Source organism: Cygnus atratus, chromosome 20 (genome assembly GCF_013377495.2).
Source record: "Cygnus atratus isolate AKBS03 ecotype Queensland, Australia chromosome 20, CAtr_DNAZoo_HiC_assembly, whole genome shotgun sequence".
Lineage (NCBI taxonomy): Eukaryota > Metazoa > Chordata > Aves > Anseriformes > Anatidae > Cygnus > Cygnus atratus.
The window spans coordinates 134541-155183 of NC_066381.1; the positions used below are offsets into that span (position 1 = coordinate 134541).

At 50.0% G+C, this 20643-nt stretch overlaps 1 protein-coding gene across 1 annotated transcript in view; it reads right to left on the reverse strand.

Annotated features, from left to right (window-relative positions):
• Positions 1 to 20643, reverse strand: part of STX1A (syntaxin 1A) — a 106370-nt gene that overhangs the window by 22893 nt on the left and 62834 nt on the right. The window contains exons 4-5 of the mRNA XM_050714738.1: positions 15453 to 15527; positions 10999 to 11072 (exon numbers count right to left, since the gene is read on the reverse strand). Of these exons, the coding sequence (XP_050570695.1) occupies positions 10999 to 11072; positions 15453 to 15527 (149 nt within the window). The remainder of the gene's footprint in view (positions 1 to 10998; positions 11073 to 15452; positions 15528 to 20643) is intronic.

Genomic DNA, 20643 nt, shown 5'->3' on the forward strand with positions numbered 1-20643 from the left:
AAGGAGAATCTACATCCTTTACTGGATGCAGGGGGGGGACTTAGTTACAAGAGATGAGGAAAAGGCTGAGGTGCTTAATGCCTTCTTTGCCTCAATCTTTAGTGGCAAGACTAGTTGTTATCAGGATACCCAGTACCCTGAGCTGGTGGAAGGGGATGGGGAGCAGAACGTGGCCCTCACAATCCACAAGGAAATGGTTGGCGACCTGCTACAGCACTTAGATGTACGCAAGTCGATGGGGCCAGATGGGATCCACCCAGTGGTACTGTGAGAACTGGTGGAGGAGCTGGCCAAGCCGCTTTCCATCATTTATCAGCAGTCCTGGCTATCAGGGGAGGTCCCAGTTGACTGGTGGCTAGCAAACGTGACGCCCATCTACAAGAAGGGCCGGAAGGTTGACCCAGGGAACTATAGGCCTGTTAGTTTGACCTCAGTGCCAGGGAAGCTCATGGAGCAGATTATCTTGAGTGTCATCATGTGGCACTTGCAGGGCAACCAGGAGATCAGGCCCAGTCAGCATGGGTTTATGAAAGGCAGGTCCTGCTTGACAAACCTCATCTACTTCTATGACAAAGTGACGCACTTGGTGGATGAGGGAAAGGCTGTGGATGTGGTCTACCTTGATTTCAGTAAGGCTTTTGACACCATTTCCCACAGCATTCTCCTCAAGAGACTGGCTGCTCATGGCTTGGACTGGCATACGCTTCGTTGGGTTAGAAACTGGCTGGGTAGACAGGCCCAAAGAGTTGTGGTGAATAGAGTCAAATCCAGTTGGAGGCCGGTCACTAGTGGAGTCCCCCAGGGCTCAGTACTGGGGCCGGTTCTCTTCAATATCTTTATCGATGATCTGGATGAGGGGATCAAGTGCACCCTCAGTAAGTTTGCAGATGACACCAAGTTAGGTGCATGTGTCAATCTGCTCGAGGGTAGGAAGGCTCTGCAGGAGGATCTGGATAGGCTGGACCGATGGGCTGAGGCCAACTGTATGAAGTTCAACAAGGCCAAGTGCTGGGTCCTGCACCTGGGGCGTAACAACCCCAAGCAGCGCTACAGGCTGAGAGATGAGTGGTTAGATGCTGCCTGGCAGAGAAGGACCTGGGAGCATTGGTTGATAGTCGGCTGAATATGAGCCAGCAGTGTGCTCAGGTGGCCAAGGCGGCCAACAGCATCCTGGCTTGTATCAGAAAGAGTGTGGACAGCAGGGCTATGGAAGTGATTGTCCCCCTGTACTCGGCTCTGGTGAGGCTGCACCTCGAGTACTGTGTTCAGTTTTGGGCCCCTCACTACAAGAAGGACATGGAGGTGCTCAAGTGAGTCCAGAGAAGGGCGACGAAGCTGGTGAGGGGTCTGGAGAACAAGTCTTACGAGGAGCGGCTGAGGGAGGTGGGATTGTTCAGCCTGGAGAAGACGAGGCTCAGGGGCGACCTTATCGCTCTCTACAGGTACCTTAAAGGAGGCTGTAGCGAGGTGGGGGTTGGTCTATTCTCCCACGTGCCTGGTGACAGGACGAGGGGGAATGGGCTAAAGTTGCTCCAGGGGAGGTTTAGGTTGGATATTAGGAAGAACTTCTTTACCGAAAGTGTTGTTAGGCATTGGGATGGGCTGCCCAGGGAAGTGGTTGAGTCACCATCCCTGGAGGTCTTTAAGAGGCATCTGGATGTAGAGCTTAGTGATGCGGTTTAGTGGAGGACTTGTTAGTGTTAGGTCAGAGGTTGGACTCAGTGATCTTGGAGGTCTCTTCCAACCTGGATGCTTCTGTGATTCTGTGATCCTGTGATTGAGCCAGCGCCAAGGATAGACTCATGCTCCTGTGGAAGAGGCCAGCACCCTCATCTGCCCCAGGACCACAGCTGGAGGACCAGCCCTGTCCGATCTGCTAGTACACATCCTCACAGGTCTTCCCTGCCTTCATAGCTTCAACATAGCCCAGACAATTTAAGCAGTCAAACAGCAGAGGGGTACCCCAGCCCACGTCAATGGACGGGGTAAGAGAAAGCTGTTCCTATGAAGGTTCCAGGTCCAATGAGGCTCTTTTGGCTGGCAATGACAACAGCAAAACCAGAATAAAAGTCCATAATCTTAATGCCTAGATACCACCACTACTCCTACTTTACAACATGCTGACAAGGGTGAACTAGCTCCTCATTTTTTCTTTTACTCAGTGATTTGCTCACAGCAAAGTCTGTACAAACGAGTAAAGCCCTTGTTGCAGAAATACCTACACAAGGATCACACTTAATGTACCAGACATCTAAATCAGATCTCCAGTTCAACCTGTCCCAACTCCCACACACAAAAGCACTTTTCAGAAGCAGGGCAGCTTCTTTGGGCTTCATTCTAGACAGATCAGAGCATGCTGCTCTGGCAGTATGGCAGGAAAAGAGTTTTAAAATGACAGTTTTAACACATTGGTAGGTTTAGCCATTGCAAATTTTTCTCACAGACTGATGATTTAAAATTAATTTCAATCTGGTTCCTACTGGTTTCCTTGGCTCCAGATAGCATAAGCAAGTGAAGGTGAGCCTGGCCACATGCCAGGCCCTGCACGCAACCCCTTCCCACTTTCCTGCACTAGGGAGGTGCAGACACTGGATGGTTCCACTGTGCTGTGCTGAGCCCAGGCAGCAATCTGCAGCACCAGCTGCACTGAGGGCAGGCAGGATCTCAGACACTAGGAGAGAGCTGGGAGCAGGGCCAGCTTCCAGGGAGCACAGACATGCTGCTGAGTGCCCAACAAGGAGCTGGGAAAGCCAAAGCTCAGCTGGAACAGTGTGAGTGTTGTGCAGGACGGCAAGATGGGCTGCCAAAAGTACCAGTGAGCCTGAAGAAGCCCCAGTGACCAGGGAAATGGCCAAGGCAAAAGTTTAATTTTGCTCTTTTGCCTCAGGCCTCTTGGCCTCCTAGAGTCCTCTGACCAGAAGCCAGAGACATGAAGAACTACCCACAGAGCAGGATGTAGGCTATGGGAGAGCTTACACCAGCTGGAGATACACAGGTCCATGGGACCTGGCCCATGTCACTGTAAAGGGCCTCTCCATCATCTTCCAAAGACAGCAGTGACCATGGGTGATTCCAGAGGATTGGCAAAAGGTAAACATTAGACCAATCTTTTGGTAAGAGAATCTGGGAAACCCAAGTCTGCTCGGCCTCCCCTGAGTCCTCCTGGAAGGACTACAAGATAATTGGAAACAGCCAGTGTAGATTTACCAGGGGCAAATCATGCTGTACTAACCTGGTTGCCTTCTCCAATGAGATGTCTGGCTGTGCAGATGAGAGGAGAATAAAGAATGGTGTATATCATGAGTTTAAGGCCTTTAGCACAGACTCCCACAGTACACTTACAGCCATTTTGATAAGAGATGGGCTGGATAAGGTGGATGGAAAATTGGACAGCTAGACTCAGAGGGTTGTGAACAGCAATACAAAGTCCAACAAGTGGCCAGTTCCTAATGACAATCCCTCCATGTGTGATGCTGGGGACTATATGTTAAGAAGCTTCATCACCAAGCTGGCATGACAGAGTAGAGTGCATCTTCAGCACATTTGCAGAAGACATCAAATTGGGAATTTGGAAGGCAGAGCTGGCATTCAGGGGGACCTCAAAAGTCTGGAGAAAGGGGCTGATGGGAATCCCATGAAGTTCAAAGGGAAATGCAGGGTCCTGCACTGGGGACAGGAATGCATGCTGCAGGATGGGCTAGGGGCCAGCTGACCAGAAAGTAGCTTTACAAAAGCCCCTGAAGTCCTGATGGAGAAAAGACCATGCCCAGGAGTCAGCAGTGAGCAGGAGGACAGCCAGCAGGGCAAGGACAGGGATTACTCCTTCCACCTGTCGATTGTGAGACCACACCTAAAGTGCTGTGTTCTGAGAGGGGCTTCCCTAGAGAAGTCACATGGGAGTGAATACAGTTGAGGCCACTGAGATGGTCTAGGGTGGAGCACAGGACAAATAAGGACAGGCTGAGAGAAGCGGGTTAGGTCAGCTAGAGGTGTCAAAGCTCAGGGGGATCTTAGAATCCCCCTGGGAAGAGAGAAGATGGAGCCAGACTCTTCTTGGAGGTGCACAGTGGCAGGACAAGAGGTGATGGACCAAGCTGGAATATAGGAAATTGCAAAATTTCCTATAGGAAATTTAACTGGAAATCATCACAAGAGTGGTCAAACACTGGACGAGGGCCTAGAGGATCCATGGACCTGATGCCCATGACATCTCCATCCTTATAGATACCAAGAATGCAGCCTGACAAGGCCATGAGTAACCTGATACGGCTGGCATGGCTCTGGGGCAGGGACTGAGATCTCCTGATTCCCCTCTCACTGATATACTGTGATCCCATGATCAGGAACAAATCCAGATGGCAGATTTCTAGCTGGGCCATTGGCTTGTTGCTGGATGGCTGAGTCCAAGGAGGACACCTGCACTTGCTCACAGACAGTGCCAGCTGCAATATCTCCACTACACTCCCCGGGGCAGTGAATCTGTCCCATAGCACCAAAAATCTGAAATTGCACAGCAGCGCACCAAATAACAGGGCAACACCATCAAGGGCCATGGACGTTTTCACACTAATTGTATAACCCAGCCAGAAAGTTACAAATACAAATGATTAGCAGGGGAGATGCTGGAGCTGCCCTGTACGGAAAGTGGGATAAGCATCATCCCAAAATCTACAACAAACTGGAATGCAGATAACTCTCAACTCAGAGCCAAGTCACTGCCTTACCATAAGCTCACCTCACACTGTTTCCCTGGGAACAGCTACAACAGTTGTGCTGGCACAGCTCATCCGTCAGGCACTCACAGCCCAGCAGTGCCACTTGCCAGGCCCACAAGAGCCGTCAGCCCTACTCACCTGCAGCGCATGATGACGAGCAAAGCCAGCAATGCAGCCCTAGGATGACGCTGCTCTGTGCCCAGCTCTGCTCCCAGCCTCCACCATCCCGAGCACGTGCTGAACACACACACTGCGGTGCACAGGGTCCCAGCACAGGGTCAGCATCCGTGAGAAGACAAACAGTCAGAGACTGCCTGGATCACAAGCCCAAGCCCGGAAGCGGAGCATTGTGCTACATCATCCACTTCAGCATGGCAGTGCAGGGGCTCTGAGCTTTCAACCTGCATTGGGTCCCCACCAGGCTTTGATGGAAGGAAGCCTCACCATATCTGGAGGCACTGGGATGCAGGAGAGCAAGAGGAGGTAAAAGATACCCAAATTTCTTCAGTTCCTTCCAGGGGATGAAGGGAGATGGCGGTTAAGAGCTCCCAGCTTTGCTGCTAACCCTTTTCCGGAAAACGACCTTTGGGACCGGTCCCTGGGGCTGTGCAGCCGTGTGCTCCTATTTTCCTGCGGGCTGTTTGGGCACACCCACGTACCACATGCCTGGTCTCCACCCTCTTGCCACTGCCACCCACACCTGTATTTGAGATGGCAAACCACTCCTGAAGGTCGCATCATGGACCAGAGCTGAGAAGAAAGCTTGGTGGTGGTGGTTTCACAGCACTGCTGGAAGCACGCAGCAACAGCAGTGTCTTTGGAGTGGTGAAAGAAGAGGTGTTTTTTTTTTTCTGGGAAGAGACCTGCTGACATCCCCGCACACACTGCCCAGTTTGTGCAGAGCTGTGCCTGTGCCAGAGCCCCTCCCAAAGTTAGGAGAGAAGAGATGGCACACAGATGCTGTCCTGCTTTGCTGTATACTGCTTCACTCTGCTTTGCTTTGGCTTTGCTATGTCCTGCTAAAAGCAAGCCCCAGCAATTGTCATTTCCACTTGCTCTTGAGACACATTTCAAGCCTTTCTCTTGCATCTGTTTTGCACAGCACAGTTTCCCCACTGCCTGAGGCTCAGCCATGACAGCCTCTCACCACTTGTGCAGGGTCTGGAGGATGCTGGGCTCTGTGCTGGAAGCTGCCTTTGCAGAATTAGTTAATGTCACTTGTAGTATTGATTAGGCATTGACTGCAGCATAGGGGAGCAGGCTACACAAGTGGCTTTATGGGCTCAAAAGTAGAAATGCCCCAAATCCTCTTGCTTCCCTGCAAAGGGCTTTGAGAAAGTATGATTTATATTTGTGTGTAAAACCTCTGCGAGAGAGGCACAAGAGGTGCCTGGATCCCCATGCATAGGCAATGAAGAGCAGTGCTGGCAGCTGCTATTTGCATTACCAGTTTAATGGTTTGCTAAAACAAGACCTTTGCTGCGGAACAAGGACTCATTTGTCTGCTCTATCTTTTTTTTTTTCATTCATGTTTTGCCAGTATGACCAGAGAGAACAAAGTACCAGAGCTCACTCTGAAGCAAAGAAGAGGCAAATGCCGAAGAAGCACTACCAGAGCAACGGCTCCATTTTGTAAGGTGCTCTTTCACTGAATGCTCACCAGTGTGTTGGCCAACCCACAATAAAAACTACACAGCAGCACTGTGTGGTGGGGAATTAAAGACAAAGTTTCAGCCCAGGGCAAGTTCGTTTTAAGAAGCTGGGTCTTTAGGGTCTTTAGGCAGCACAGCCGATACATAATTATGGAATGATTAAGATTGTACAGGACCTTTAGAAGTCCTTCTCATCTGTTCTGGAGTAAGCTGCCCAATGGTTTGCTACCTACCCTAAGCTTTCTTAGAAGCTGTATGCATCTGTGCTGGCATCTTGATAACCTTCTGGGTTAGGTGCCATCAACCCATGCCAATCCCTTCTTCCACCATTCCCTCTTCTGCTTCCACCTGTACACACTTCCATTCAAATTATCTAAATTTTTCTATTACCTGTCTCTACAGGAAGCCATGTGCAATGCTGTATAGCAAACCCAGACAGAGTGGGGGGGTCCTGAACAACAGCAGGATCTGCTGAGTATGTTCCCAGCTGCCACACACAGGCTGGCAATCCTGAGCAGCAGTACCAGACTCACCACTTCTACATGACTGGGAAGGCACAGAGCTGCTCTTGTTTTCATCACTCACCAATGCAGATCACCTACCAGGACCAGATTCAATTGGCTGCTTCTGTATACTGAAATGGTCTCTGCTGAGGGAAGGTGTGCACCAGAAGCAACAGCCCTTTGTATCTTAGATCCCAAATCTTTGAGCACAGAGGTGTCAGGCTAATTCACCTCAATCCGAGTGCAAAGTGGCAGAGAGGAGCAAAATACTGCATGCTGGACTACCCACAAAGAAGGTAAGGAGTTCTTATGGGCCAGAGAGGACAAAGAAGCGCTTGTGCAGCTTTCTGAGGCGTAAACATTTCAACAAGAATCCTTGGTCCTCTGTAGCAAGGACCAAGCAAGTAAACACTCCAGAGAAGTTACAACCAAGAACCACATGTAAGAAGCTGGGAACTTGTGGACTGAGCAGGCAGCTGGGGTCACCTCGGAGTGACCCACCTCCCCCAGCACAACCGCTGCGACAGCTGCACAAGAGGTGGTTTACAGGGTCGAGGCCAAAAGTGAAGCTTTCAGCCCATACATGAGCCAGCAGCCAGTAGCTTTATAGACCAGGCTGCTTTAGAGAGGGCAGTGCTGAAGTCAGACCCAATGCTGGGGTGCAGCAGCACCCAGGTGTCAGTCATGGCTTCAAACACTCAACTGGCTGGCCCAGATAACCCTTACACAGCAGGGCCAGATAAACCCACCTTCATTGTGAGTCTACTGGACGATCACCCCAAAGGCAGCAGTAGCTCAGTGCATGAGGAAGGGAGAAACCGTGCTTGCTGGTTTGGTTGGGATAGAGTTAATTTTCTTCATAGTTGCTGGTAAGGTGTTATGCTTTCGGATTTGTAACGAAAACTGTGCTGATAACACACCAATGTTTTAGTTGTTGCAGAGCAGTGCTTACATGAAGCCAAGGACTTTTCAGCTTCTCATGCTGCTCTGCCAGTGAGGAGGCTGGGGATACACAAGAAGCTGGGAGGGGACAGAGCCAGGACATCTGACCCCAACTGCCCAAAAGGGTATTCCATAACTTAACGGCGTCATGCTGAACAATGAAGCTAGGGGAGTTGGCCAGGAGGGCTACTGTTGCTTGGGGACTGGCTGGGCACTGGTTGGCTGGTGGTGAGCAATTGCAATTTGCATCACTTGTTTTAGTTTGGCTGAGGTTTTTTCTTCCCTCTCCATTTTTTTTTTTTCTTTTTTCTTTTTCTTATTAAACTGTCTTTATCTTGACCCACAAGTTTTCTAAATTGCCTTTCCAATTCTCTTCCCCCACCATCCCACTGGGGTGAAGTGAGCAAGCAGCTGTTTGATGCTCAGCTGGCAGCTGGGGTTAAGCCACAACACCGTGTTATACCCCATGCTTGAGAGAGCCCTTGCAGACACACTTCCCCACTGTGCCCATGGCTTGGGGCACAACAGGCATGGGGGGCTTGGGGCTAGGAGGCCAACATCGAGCACACCTAATGCCTCTCTAAAAGGGCTTGATGCCTCCTGCCACAAGAGCATCCAGGGCTTCTCAGCAGCTGGAGCACGAAGGCAGCTGCCCACAGAGAAGAGGACCATATGCTGATGGAGGGGGGGCTGCTAGAGGGGGACCCTCCCCACAGGCTAATGGGAATCATTGCCCTTGCAGGCCTGAGGAGCAACTGAAGTCAAAAGCATCCAGAACTGCACACACCACCCCTTGTCACAAGGTTGGCTAGGCTGAATAAAAGCAGCCCAGTGCTGTCAACATCTATTTGGCGTGAACTCTCCGAGATCTGGTATGGGAGTCTCAGCCTTCAAGGGCTCAGTGCCTCCCCTTAGCTAGAAATGGAGAAATCCAGCCCCCAACAGCAGGACCTGCAGGAACAGCTCAGAAAAAGAGGCTTAGCTCTTTTAGATTAGCGAGCACGTCACCAAAATATTTCTTCTCATGTCACCTTTGAAAGCTTTCACATGTTTATCAGGAAGAAATGAGGTTAGGGATGATTTACTGGCAGGCACACGTTTTTTTTTTCCTCTTGAAGCATTAGGGTTCTATTTGCTTGTCCAGCTCTAGTTAAGATTTGTGTAGCAGGGAGCTGCTCCACAGAGGACAATATGTGAATGACGGGAGAATCTCTCATTAAATGATTCATGTAATCAAGTCTCTAACTTTCATTCTGGGAGATGGAGGATCCAAAGTTATAAAAGATCATGTTCTTTTGAAATCACTTCCCCACGCAAATTAGCCCACATTTTCAGCCCATTACTGAGTAGTATGGCCAAGTTACACCATCTGTAAATGAAATACATTTTTGCTTTGTACACTTTTTCTGGAGATAATTTATCTTGTCTTTGTCTAGTGCCATTTCATCAAGTTAAACTAGTTCAACTTTTAGAACTCAAGACATAGCCAACAATGTACAGACATAATGTACAGACCTGGAGTTAACAATGTGCTAGTAGGTGCAGTGCCAGGAACCACCTACACTCCCGCGCATGCCACAGACAGAGCATAGCAGCTCTGGTCAGCACTAAGGCTGGCAGATGTGCTGGGGCCAAAATGCCAACACATACCTATGCCTGATCCAGATAAATCTGCACCACTGGCTGATCCAACAAAGCCACTGGAGCCGTGGCTTTGGTCTCTCCTGCCTCCATCCCAATGTACCCTGCAATAATGGGACATCCAAGACAGTGCACAATTGCATAACTTCAACTTCCACACAAAATCTGTAAAAGTATGTCCCATTTTCTAACGGTACATGTTATTTAGGAACCAAAGCCCTGGCTTCAAAAGCAGTTGGAGACCAACGATAACCCTGTCTTATGAGACCTCAGGTCATCAGTGGTCAAATGCTTCTGTGTTAACTTGAGACCTGTGAAAATGCCGCAGGATGTCCAAGTGGGGTGTGATGCTTGCTCATCTCCCCTGCCCCCAGTTCACCACTACGTCCTTTCCCTCAGCACTTCTGTAATCAGCTGTTTGTGAGAGAAAAGCCTCTCTACGAGGCACTCCAACATATCTTTGATTAAACATTTCATAGAATCACAGAATGGTTTGAGTTGGAAGGGACCTTAAGGATCATCTAATTCCAACTCTCCTGTCATGGGCAGGGACACCTCCCACCAGACCAGGTTGCTCAAAGCCCAATACAACCTGTCCTTGAACACTTCCAGGGATGCGGCATCCACAGCTTCTCTGGGCAACCTGTGCCAGTACCTCACCACCCCCACAGTGAAGAATTTCTTCCTAATGCCTAATCAAAATCTACCATCTCTTAGTTTAAAGCCATTACACCTTCCCCTATCACTTACACTCCCTGATAGTCCCTCCCCAGCTTTCATATAGGCCTCCTTTAGGTACCAGAAGGCTGCTTTATTGCAAGGTCTCCCAAGCTACTTCTAGGCTATTTCTTGACTTTGAGGGGAGCAGAAGGGGAACTATTCAGAATTATAGAATAATTCAGCCTTAAACGGACTTCAGGAGGTCATGCAGCCCAACCTGCAGATCAGAGAAGGGTCGGTGACTCCCAGTTTCTAGTGCATGTTGTTGGACCTACAGAGCCCTGTGTCCCTCAACCCCCATCTCTTGTAAAGCCAACATTACCCATCTCCCTTGGCTGCAGACAAAAAGCAAGAGAAGCATGACCCCTCATCAAAACTGAGCATAAAGCAGCCTCGGGACCTACTTGGGTGGAGGAAAGGGAGGTGCACCCCTTCATGCCTCAGTCTCATTAACAAAACTCAATTCAGCATGTTAATCTCATGTAACATGTTCAGTTCTCAGGGAACAATTTTGTGTCACTCCCCTGGAAAAGCTTTGGCAATAAACCAAGTCTCTACCTCTACATCCGTGGATAACCCTATTAAGAAGCCCACTGAAAGAAGGTGCACGTTATCGGTGGTTTCGCTGGAACAAGAGGGAAAATTGCATCAGCCCTTCAAGTCTAACATTTCACAGACTGCAAGGCCACACAGAGGTGGAGCAGCAACCACAGCCCCATCAGGGAAGAACATTTCCAACAGGCTGCAGGCTTGCACTCTGGCAGATAACCCATCTTTTTAGACTAAGTGAAAACCCTCTCCGGTGACACCAGGGCAGAAACTCACCTGAGTTTTCCTTATCCTCAGGTCAGCAGATGACCTGTTCAGTCCTTCTTCTTGTTCAATGCTCTGCTCAATACCTGATTAGGGAAGAAAGACATGGATTATTTTACGCTGTTTAGAGAAGAAAAAGAGATTGTATGGCAAAGTGATTTTAAAAGATGGAAGCTTGTGAACTGGGGAGCATTTGGCACTGAGCAATCCCCAGTTTCTGACTCCAGCCTGTTGGTTTAGCTGGGCAGCACAGCATCATTTCATTAATGCAATGCACACATTCCACTTCTAACCTGCTCCCTCCATTTTCAGCAATTATCCATTCAGGCAGGAGGAATCAATGACTCTGTCTCCATAGGAGTGGCGGGGGCTTAGGCGGGGTGCAGGACTGTGCCCAGGCACCTGGGCATACATGTGTCACAGGCGTTCTGACCAACATGAGTCCTCTTCACCACCAGCTCCTGCAGCTTCACCCGCACATGTGGTCAGGCATGCCAGGCAGTGTCCCTCCCCAGCTTTCATATAGGCCTCCTTTAGGTACCAGAAGGCTGCTTTATTGCAAGGTCTCCCAAGCTACTTCTAGGCTATTTCTTGACTTTGAGGGGAGCAGAAGGGGAACTATTCAGAATTATAGAATAATTCAGCCTTAAATGGACTTCAGGAGGTCATGCAGCCCAACCTGCAGATCAGAGAAGGCATGCCAGGAAGTGTTAATGAAGACTCAGAAGATGAGGGCACTCATCTCTCTGGCAGGCACTGTCCTTTACCTGCATTACAGCTGTGCCTGGCCACAGGACCGACTCAGTGCTGTCAAAAGCATTAGTCACTCCCAGGCTGGTAAGCAAGGGTTTCGGCAAAACTGATGTGATGCTCAGCTCTGATCTCTGTACTTTCTGGTATTCAAACAAAATGGAACACAGTGCTCTTCTCCCCTGCTATGCAGGATGAGGAAATACAGAGTTAAAATGTCTCTGCAAAATACCAAAGCTCAAGACTTCTCCAGGGGCCCTATAAACAGCAGGTCAGCCCTGCACAGGAGAGACCACGATGCCCAGGCTGGAGAGCAGGCCTCATCTTGCTGAACATTCCCCTTCAGCAAAGCAGAGATTTGTCCTTTTAATTATGCCATAGTACAACTAACTGAGATTAATTTTTCACTTACCCGAAGACCACAAATAACAGCACGTAGGAGCGCTGCCCAACTCAGTGTCCCACTGGGGCCCAGGCAGGGAGAGGGAATGGTGTTGCACAGTAGGAGGTCTGCCACAGAGCAAGGCAGTGCAAATCCCCTCATGGTCAGCCCAGAACATGCTAATTCAATAGCTCCTATGTTACAATCTTTACAGGGAGTTAAAAAGCCTGGAAGAAAGCTCCCACCAGCAGGCTGGCACAGTGTACAGAGCTACACGCCTCCTGGTAGACGAGCATGAGCTGGTGGCACTCCCTGAATTAGGCTGAAATGCCCCATTCCTGATGTAGACATCCCCACAGCTCTCCAAGCCTGGCCCTGGCACCTTCCATGCTGCAGCACAACCTGCAAGCCCGGCACAGGACAGGTCCCTCCTGCAGCAGGGGCTCCCCAGGGCCAGCCAGTGCATCATGGACACCACCAGCAATGTGGGCATTTCTGTGCTGGTCAGTGCAGGTGGCCCCGCAGCACCACTCTGCAGACAGCAGCAGCACCGAAGCTTCTAAGGAAGAGCGGGCCTAGGGAACATATCGTGGTGCTTGCAGAGGGAGTCATACAGCACAGTGTGCTCCAGGGAAGTGCTAGAGAATATCAGCACAAATCCTGCATTTCCTCCTATTCTCTTCTGGAACAAGTGTCTGTATCTGGGGTATCTTGAAAGGTTCCATCCCACACAACCAGGCAGCCGTGGCACTTCTCACATGCATACCCCTGCCTCGGAGAGTGACTGGATGCTGCCTGCACAGCACGTTTCATCAGCAATTGGTCTTCCTCAGCATTTGTCATAAATCATTCCCTGTTGCCAAGGAACAGTATTGGCAAACATTGTACATTTATAATAATTAATAAAATCACATTTTCCCAAGAAGCTGGTAATTAGAATTAGCCACTGCATGAGCAATATCTCTCCTAAAGAAGTCAATCCATTGTCAGCAGATGGTGTTTTTGATCATTCCTGACTGTTTTCTTTCATTGATCATGCCTGCCATGAGGTGATTTGGGACAAGGCACAAGGACTAACAGTCTGCTTCTCCAGGTAAATACAATACTGGTGAGTCTTTTCTGGAAGAAGGAAACAGGAATCAGAGCCTGTTCTGCAATTCTTCAGGCTCTCAAAGCCTCTTAAAAACAAAACAAAACAAAACATGTATGGAAAAGGATTTTTTTTTGGTGCAATAGCATAAAAACCTGTGATTTATAGAGTACGTTGTATGTCCCCATAAGAAACCATTAGTGCTCAGCTCTTCTTCCAGTGACTGCTGTGAAATCTGAAGTAACCAGAGCAGCAGCAGCAGCTGGTGCCACTGCTTTGTTTGGAGGGGACAGCAGTGAGGCGCCTCCCAGAGTCCCCCCTGAAGAAACTCTGTTCTGTCACTTTGCGCAGGGAGAGCTCCTTGGGTACTCTGGATGCGGGCTTGCAGGCATCACTGCAGCAGGACATACTACACCCTGTCCCCACCTAGGCTCCAGAGATCTCAGTACTGTGAGGCTCCCCACCCAGAGGGGCCCTGCTTCTTTGGAAGGGATCCCCTGGTCTGCAAAACACATAAGCTGGTACCTCAGTTTCCATCCTGGGTCTAGATGAGATCACGTCTCAGGAGGACAGAGGGAGCAAGGGAATAACAGAGGTGTAAGTGCTCCTTCTGGCATCCAGACAGGCCACAGTCACACTAGTGGAGACAAATCTGACGAATAGCTCCAGCCGCATCCAAGTCCTCTGTGACTGCAGGGCTCCCACGAAACCTCAGGATCAAGGAGAATGCTGTTGGTGCAGGGGAAGCACCAGCTCCTTGCCCAGCCCTTCAGGTACAGCCAGTCTCCTGCAATGAGCTCTTCCAAATCCCACATGGTCCCAAGACCAGTGCCAACAAATCCGAGCCCTGCCAGTGCAACCTGCCTCCTGCCCCAAGATGCCACCATCCCTGGGGTCTGATCTCGGGTACTCAGGCTCCCTAAGCAAAATGGGCTCAGCCAAGTGCTCCAGTGCAACCACAGACATCTGCGGGTTGACAGACACATCGTCCTCTCTTTGTTTGTCAAAGAGATTGATTCTTCTGACTGCAGAAACTGTGAGTCACACCACGCTCTGTCCCCATGCCACCCATGGCAGAAGACACACCAAGACAATGGAGCATGCTGATGAGACGGGACAACCTTGCCCAGGCCCACAGCTTCTTTCTCGCCCACCACCAGCCCCACTGAGCCTCTGCATCGGGACCCTATGGCAGCACAGCTGGGATAGCAGGAGGCCCCACTGCTCAGCGCAGAGCTGTCCTGCTGCCACTGGTGAGGCAGTCTGCACTGCAGATGGAAAAGCAAGGGATGACGAGACCAGCCCTGGCAACCCAACCCCTTTGGCCTTGCCACAGGTGTGCTTGGAGCCCAGGCTCACCAGGAGAGCCCAATGGCCCGCCTGCCAATACTGGCATGGGCTGGCCCGAGACTCCGCAGCAGAGACTTGTGCATAAGCCTGCTGGGTGCTCATGTCCCTGGGACATGTCCTGGGACAGAGACTCAATAGCATGACTTCATAAAAGGCAAACAGAAGTAGCTAGAGGATGCTAGAGAAGGGAAGGTGATGCACATTCCCACATGATCCCCACAAAGCAAAGGCAGAAGCCACCTCTGGCTGTCCCTTCCCCAGGTTGCCTGAGCACACACAGATAGGACTGGGCTGCTACAGGGCTCTGTTTGTAACCTGCCCTTTCCTACCTAGAGAAAAACACCCCAAAATTCCCTTGGCCTGCAACAAACACCAGCTGCTGCTGGCACAGGCTTGAGATGACAGCCAAGGCCCCATGGTAAGCTGAGCCAAGCCAACAGGCATTTCTGGTTATGGCACATCCCCAAAAACTATATTGTTTCCACACTCAGCACACAGCTCATTCTGAATGTGGTCACTCCCCAGCAAAAGTAATTTCTTGGTAAATGGAGAAAATGGAGGGTAAATCAGATGTTCCAGGTGAGATTGGAACCATGGGGAGAGAAGAGCAGCATGTGCCCACTGGGGTTTGGGGTTACGCTTGCTGTCAGGATGAGTTTGTGTGTGGTTAAGAGAGCTGAGAGGAGTGAATGTTACAGCACAAGAGGGATGAGTAGGCAGTGCTGGCCCTGGGGACACAGAGCAGGAGGCAGGGAAGCATCCTGAGCACAGGAGGGCAGCAATGGTACCCCCCCCCTGTGCTGAACCTGCCAGCCCAGAGGCTGTAAGGCAGGAGTGCAGTGGGCATACCCCCTTACCTGGTGCCCCATAGCAGCATCACAGGCAAATACTCACTCTTTAGCTTGGAGCGCACTTTGTTCGCTGTCTTTTTTATGTCAGACATCAGCTCTTCCAGCTCTTCCTTTGTTTCTGAGGAGAAAGAAAAGAGCAAACATGGGTGTGTTGTAGACACTGCTAAAATCTGTTCCCCAGTCCCATAGTATATGGGGCCCGGAGCCGACAGCACTGCCCCTTCCTGGCTGGCAGAGTTGGTGGAGCACCTCTACTCCATGGACCCAGACAGATTCTCCTCCCAAGTCCTGAGCCTGGCCATAACCCAGCTGCTGGTCAGGGAAACCAGGGGACAGAGGAGCCGTACTGCAGGACTCCTGCCTGCACACCAGGCTAAACTCCCACATGCTCAGGCTGTGCAGAAAGTGAAATGGAAGAGAGACACAAGTGACAGTGCTGGTTCCTGCAGTGAAGAGAAAACCTTGGCTGCACACCAAAGCCCTTCAAAGTGCCACAGTGTGGGACAATTTCCCTAGGGCTCTGCCACGCTGGCAAGCCCTCCCCAGGCCATTATAAATGGTTATGTCTTCCTCAGGGAAAGTCTGGTGCTCCTGTGCTCACTTTCCCTTTGCTCAGCAATAGGGATTTAGCTCGGCCATGCCTAGGCTCTCTTCTGCCCTGCAGCCAGCAGCTATCATCGACACTGTCTTAATAATAGCCAGTTTGTGCATATTCACTCCCCAGCCTGAATTCACTGCTTTTGGCAAAAATCTGTGGGCTGCAGTGGCACAGTGCTGGGAAACACTCCCAGTCCCACAGCCTGTGTCTCAGAAATGGCTCTGGGGAGCACAACAGCAGCAGGACTGTAAAACAATTCTCGTATTTCAGTGTGCAGGGACACAGCAGACGCAAATAAAAACAAGTGCAAGCAAGTCCTTTCTCTCTGTACTCATTTACATCCCTACATACCCACATCCTCCTGTGTGACCAGGCCAAAGCACTGTGCATGCGGCTTCAGGCTCCCACTGGGAGAACAGCCCTATCAAGTGATGGGAGCCCATCATTGAGTCCCTGTGTATCTCCAGGTCCTTCTCTCCAAGATTGCAAAGGCTTTTACAGCAGTGACTCTCCTGGGCTGTCAGGAATATTGACTTGGGTACAAGGAGAAGGAAACTAAAGCATATGACACGCTTGAGAGCAGTAAATCAGCTGAGAAAGCCCTGACTAACGGAAGAGGTTTGGCACAGGACCATCTATCCTCTCTCTTATGGGCAAATGTCAGAAAAGGCAGTAATGCTCTGAACTCATCATTAAAAACAGTGCAATTACTATAATGTCTCTAGACACTTGTGTCTTGTACGACTTTTCTCTGCATTGCCACAGCATCTCCAAGCAACCATCCCTGCTTGGCAAACCTGGATCAGAACAAAGCTCCTTGATCTCCACCATGATCCTCTCCCAGAAACCAGAGTGTCCTTGATGGAGCTGAGATGTGCAACTCATGGTCCCGTATTTCAGAAGTTGCCAGACCCAGGCAAGAACCGCAGGAAAGCTGGAGCAGGTCGCACACCTCCTGTGCCCAGCACACAGGTACCCATCTATGCTCGGCCTGCACAAACGTTTGCTCCACACACCTGCAAAAAGGACACATGGCAAGAACCTCCTGCACTCCAACAGCAACCCACCTCAGCATGGGACCAGCACGTAGGTGCAGAGTAGACGCAGTGAGTCCCTCTCTGTGCTCATCCACAGGCTTGTGGCAGTTAAGCTGGCTCAACAGGGTCATAACCCTGACCTGACCATGAGACCAGCTGACCCCAAAATTCAGCTGCAAGACCAGCACATCACAGTGTCTCAAGATGCAGATACTAAAGAAAGTACAAACTACCTGCCATTCGGATATGATTTCTCAGAAATCCCGCTATCCTACCACTCCCTCTTGATTTTGAGGGGATCAAGACTTAATTAAATAAAAATTTCTTTAATAGAGTCTAGGCACATTAACTGAGTCATTTCAATGACTGTGGTGGCTCTGATGCTGTACGCTTCTAGCTGGCAGTCACAGGCATAATTAGAAAATCATGATGATGGGAATGTGCTGGGGGAAGGTCACATCCTATCGATGCTTGTACACTTTTCTGACTCAGAGCTAAGCTTCAGCAGTGTTGGGAAAATGAGGAAATGAGCATGTCTGCAAATACCTTCTCCCAGGCTCCAGGTATTTCTAAACAAACCAACACAGCAGCCTCATTGGAGAAAGTGGTATGATTACATATTAGATACAGATCAAGCTCAAAGGCACGGAAAGTAAGAGAACATTTTCAGTTTGAGTTCTCATTTAAATGACTACTTTTTTTTTTTTTTTCCCCATTCTTAAAAGAACCTGTATGTGATAACCAAACCAGCCTGAGCCAAGTAACTCCATATACCAGGACAGGCTGGGGCCAGGTGACAGGGAAGCAGCTCTGTAGACAAAGACCCTGGAGTGCTGTTGGACAAGGGCTGCCATGAACACAAGGACAGTTGAGAGCTGGATTTGTTCACCTGGAAACAGGAACATGAAGGGGGATCCCACTGCTATCTGCAACTGCCCAGCAGGAGGGAGGATAGAAGCTGGAACCAGACTCTCCTTGGAGGTGCAATGGAACAGGACAAGCAGTGATGGAACATGCTGCGACATGGGAATTTCCAAAGAGATTGGAAAAGATTGTCATTGTGAACACAGTCTGGACTCAGAGATGATATGGGACGTCCATCCTTAGAGCAATTCATCACATGGCTGGACATAGGCCTGAAAAACCTGACCTAATGGCCCTGCTGGGGTGCACGAGACCAGGGACCTCCAGGGGTTGCTTCCCACCTGTATCCATCTTTGATCTTATGAAACAACTTCATGTAATTCACTGCCAAGTACTTTCCCCTTCCCCTGTTGATCTGGGGTGAGGGACATGCCACAGTAATGCCATCAGCTTGCAGGGCACCCACAGTACCAGCAGCTCAGGCAGGTGATGGGCCAGGTGATAGGTGGAGGGGCACGGGACAGTGGGTTGCGCACTTTTGTGGGCAAGGCTGAAGCTGCCTTTCCTCAACACATTTTCAACAGAACAGCAAAGAGAAAACACTCCTTCTGGATGGCTTCCAGTCACAAGACTTGTGAGGATTACTTAGCGATCTGGCAGGCACAGGCTCCCCAGACAATTATTTTCACATTGATGGCGTCTGTTTAAGTGACTCACTCAAGTCTATTGAACTGTTCATGGAGAGTAACATTCAGCAACAGGATGCTGAACTACCACAACATCACCACTGCTCTGGCCAAGGCCATCCTGCAGCAGCAGGCACAGCACAAAGGGACAAGGTGTGCTGCCCAATGGCAGGGCCGGGCTCCCTGCACCCCACACACATCCCAGAGGTCAGAGCTGCTGCCCTAGGGCCAGGTCCCGCTCCTTGAATGGTGGAATAGCAGAACATCCCAAGTTGGAAGGGACCCAAAAGATCACTGAGTCCAACTCCTGCTGGCCTGGAGGACAGCACAGGAAGAGGGATGTCCAATGGCCACCAACAGCATGGGGCCATGTCCCTAGTCCCCCCTGGGAGGCAAGAGGAGGCACCCACAGGGGATGCTCTCAGGGGACTTCTGCCTACAGCCAAGCACTGGACACTGAAGTTCATTGATAATGGAGGGGGAAAAAAGTGATCTGAATAGCAGCAGTGGCACAGCAAGGGCACCACAGCACCAGATCTTCCCTTCAAAGTTAATCATGGGTGACTGAAACCCACTCACCTTTGTGCTGGGAACCTGCAGCGCTTCTGAGCATCACCCCAACAGTGACTTCATACACACAGTATGGTTCTCAGGCATCTGAGCTTCCTCACTTGCTTCTTATTTGGATTAATGAAACATCACCTCTTGTGACCTGGAATTCTTTACTGACAACCAACCAACGCAATCAACAAAAGCACAATTTTAAACTAACTCATACCTCAGTTAACTAACAAAGCCAGAAAAAAAAAGGATCTTTTTGGTAAAGATTTAACTCTTTCAATAAAAAAATAAAGAAAATCCTGACCACAGTTCCCGCAAGGACATTTTTTTAAAAACTAACCTCTCTTGTCTTAAAACTCTTCCTTCGTTTCTTGCAGGTTATCCTTGGTGTGCCTGCTTATCTTGGCATTTACATTTGCAAAACATTGGATAGTTCTGCAGAGTGCAAACAAAGATGAAGCACAGGACCTGGCGATGGCTTGGCAGCCCACACAAGTGACCTGGTCTCTGGACAAGCCACAAGCAAGATGGAATCCTCCCTGGGGACCTACAGAGCTGGCTGGAACTTCTTCTATAGTGTTTCATGGCCTTAAAGTAATAAAAATGAAAACATCAGGAGACTGGCTAGAAAGGCTGTTTCAGCCACAAGCCTTCACGCAGTTGTGTGGAATGAGCAAACCTCTTGTACTGGCTGCCCCGCTCCCAATGGGAAGGGCCAAGCCCATGAAGAAAGAGCAGCCTCGGACATGCACTGCAAGAACCCACCCCTGGAGTGGGTGCAGCAGAGCCAGCATGACCTGAGACACGGTGGCATTCAGCATGGCAAGGGAACAGGACACAAGTAGCATCTGGGCTGCACTCCCCACCTCCAGGAAAGGTCTCCTGAGTTCCTGCATGTTCCAGGTCACTACCGGGAGCATCTCCGAGCACTAAGTGTGGGCAGCCGGTCAGCCTGGCTTGGCAGGGAAAGCACCAAGAGGGCGATATGCCAAGTGAGAAGTAACTCAGAAGTAAATGCCCTGCATTTGTATACAGCTCAGGACTTTCTAGATAAAGTCCCATTTGCCCAAAGAGATTTGGGATACCAACAAACCCTATGCAGTCCTTAAGTTTTCAAAGGCCAATGTTCCTTCTTGGAAACCGAGTTTGAAGTCTAATATTGCAACTTATTTATTTAAGCTAAGTAAAACAAGAAGTAAAAATTAGACACATAAAATAGACATGCAAAAATAGACAGTGAGCAGGAGACAGCTGCATGACTGCAGCCCTGGGCAGAGCTGGGCCTGTCCTTCCACACAGAAGCAATAAAAGGAGCTCCAGCTGCTTGCTGAGGTGCAGAACCAGGATGTGAGCTGCAGTGACACTCCAGCAATGAGCAAGAGTATAGATGTCCATTACCATCATGACGGACCAACAGCCCCAGTATTTTTAACTTCCAGTGTTACAGGAGGGACAAATACTGCTTGAGATGCATCAAGGAGAGGTGCT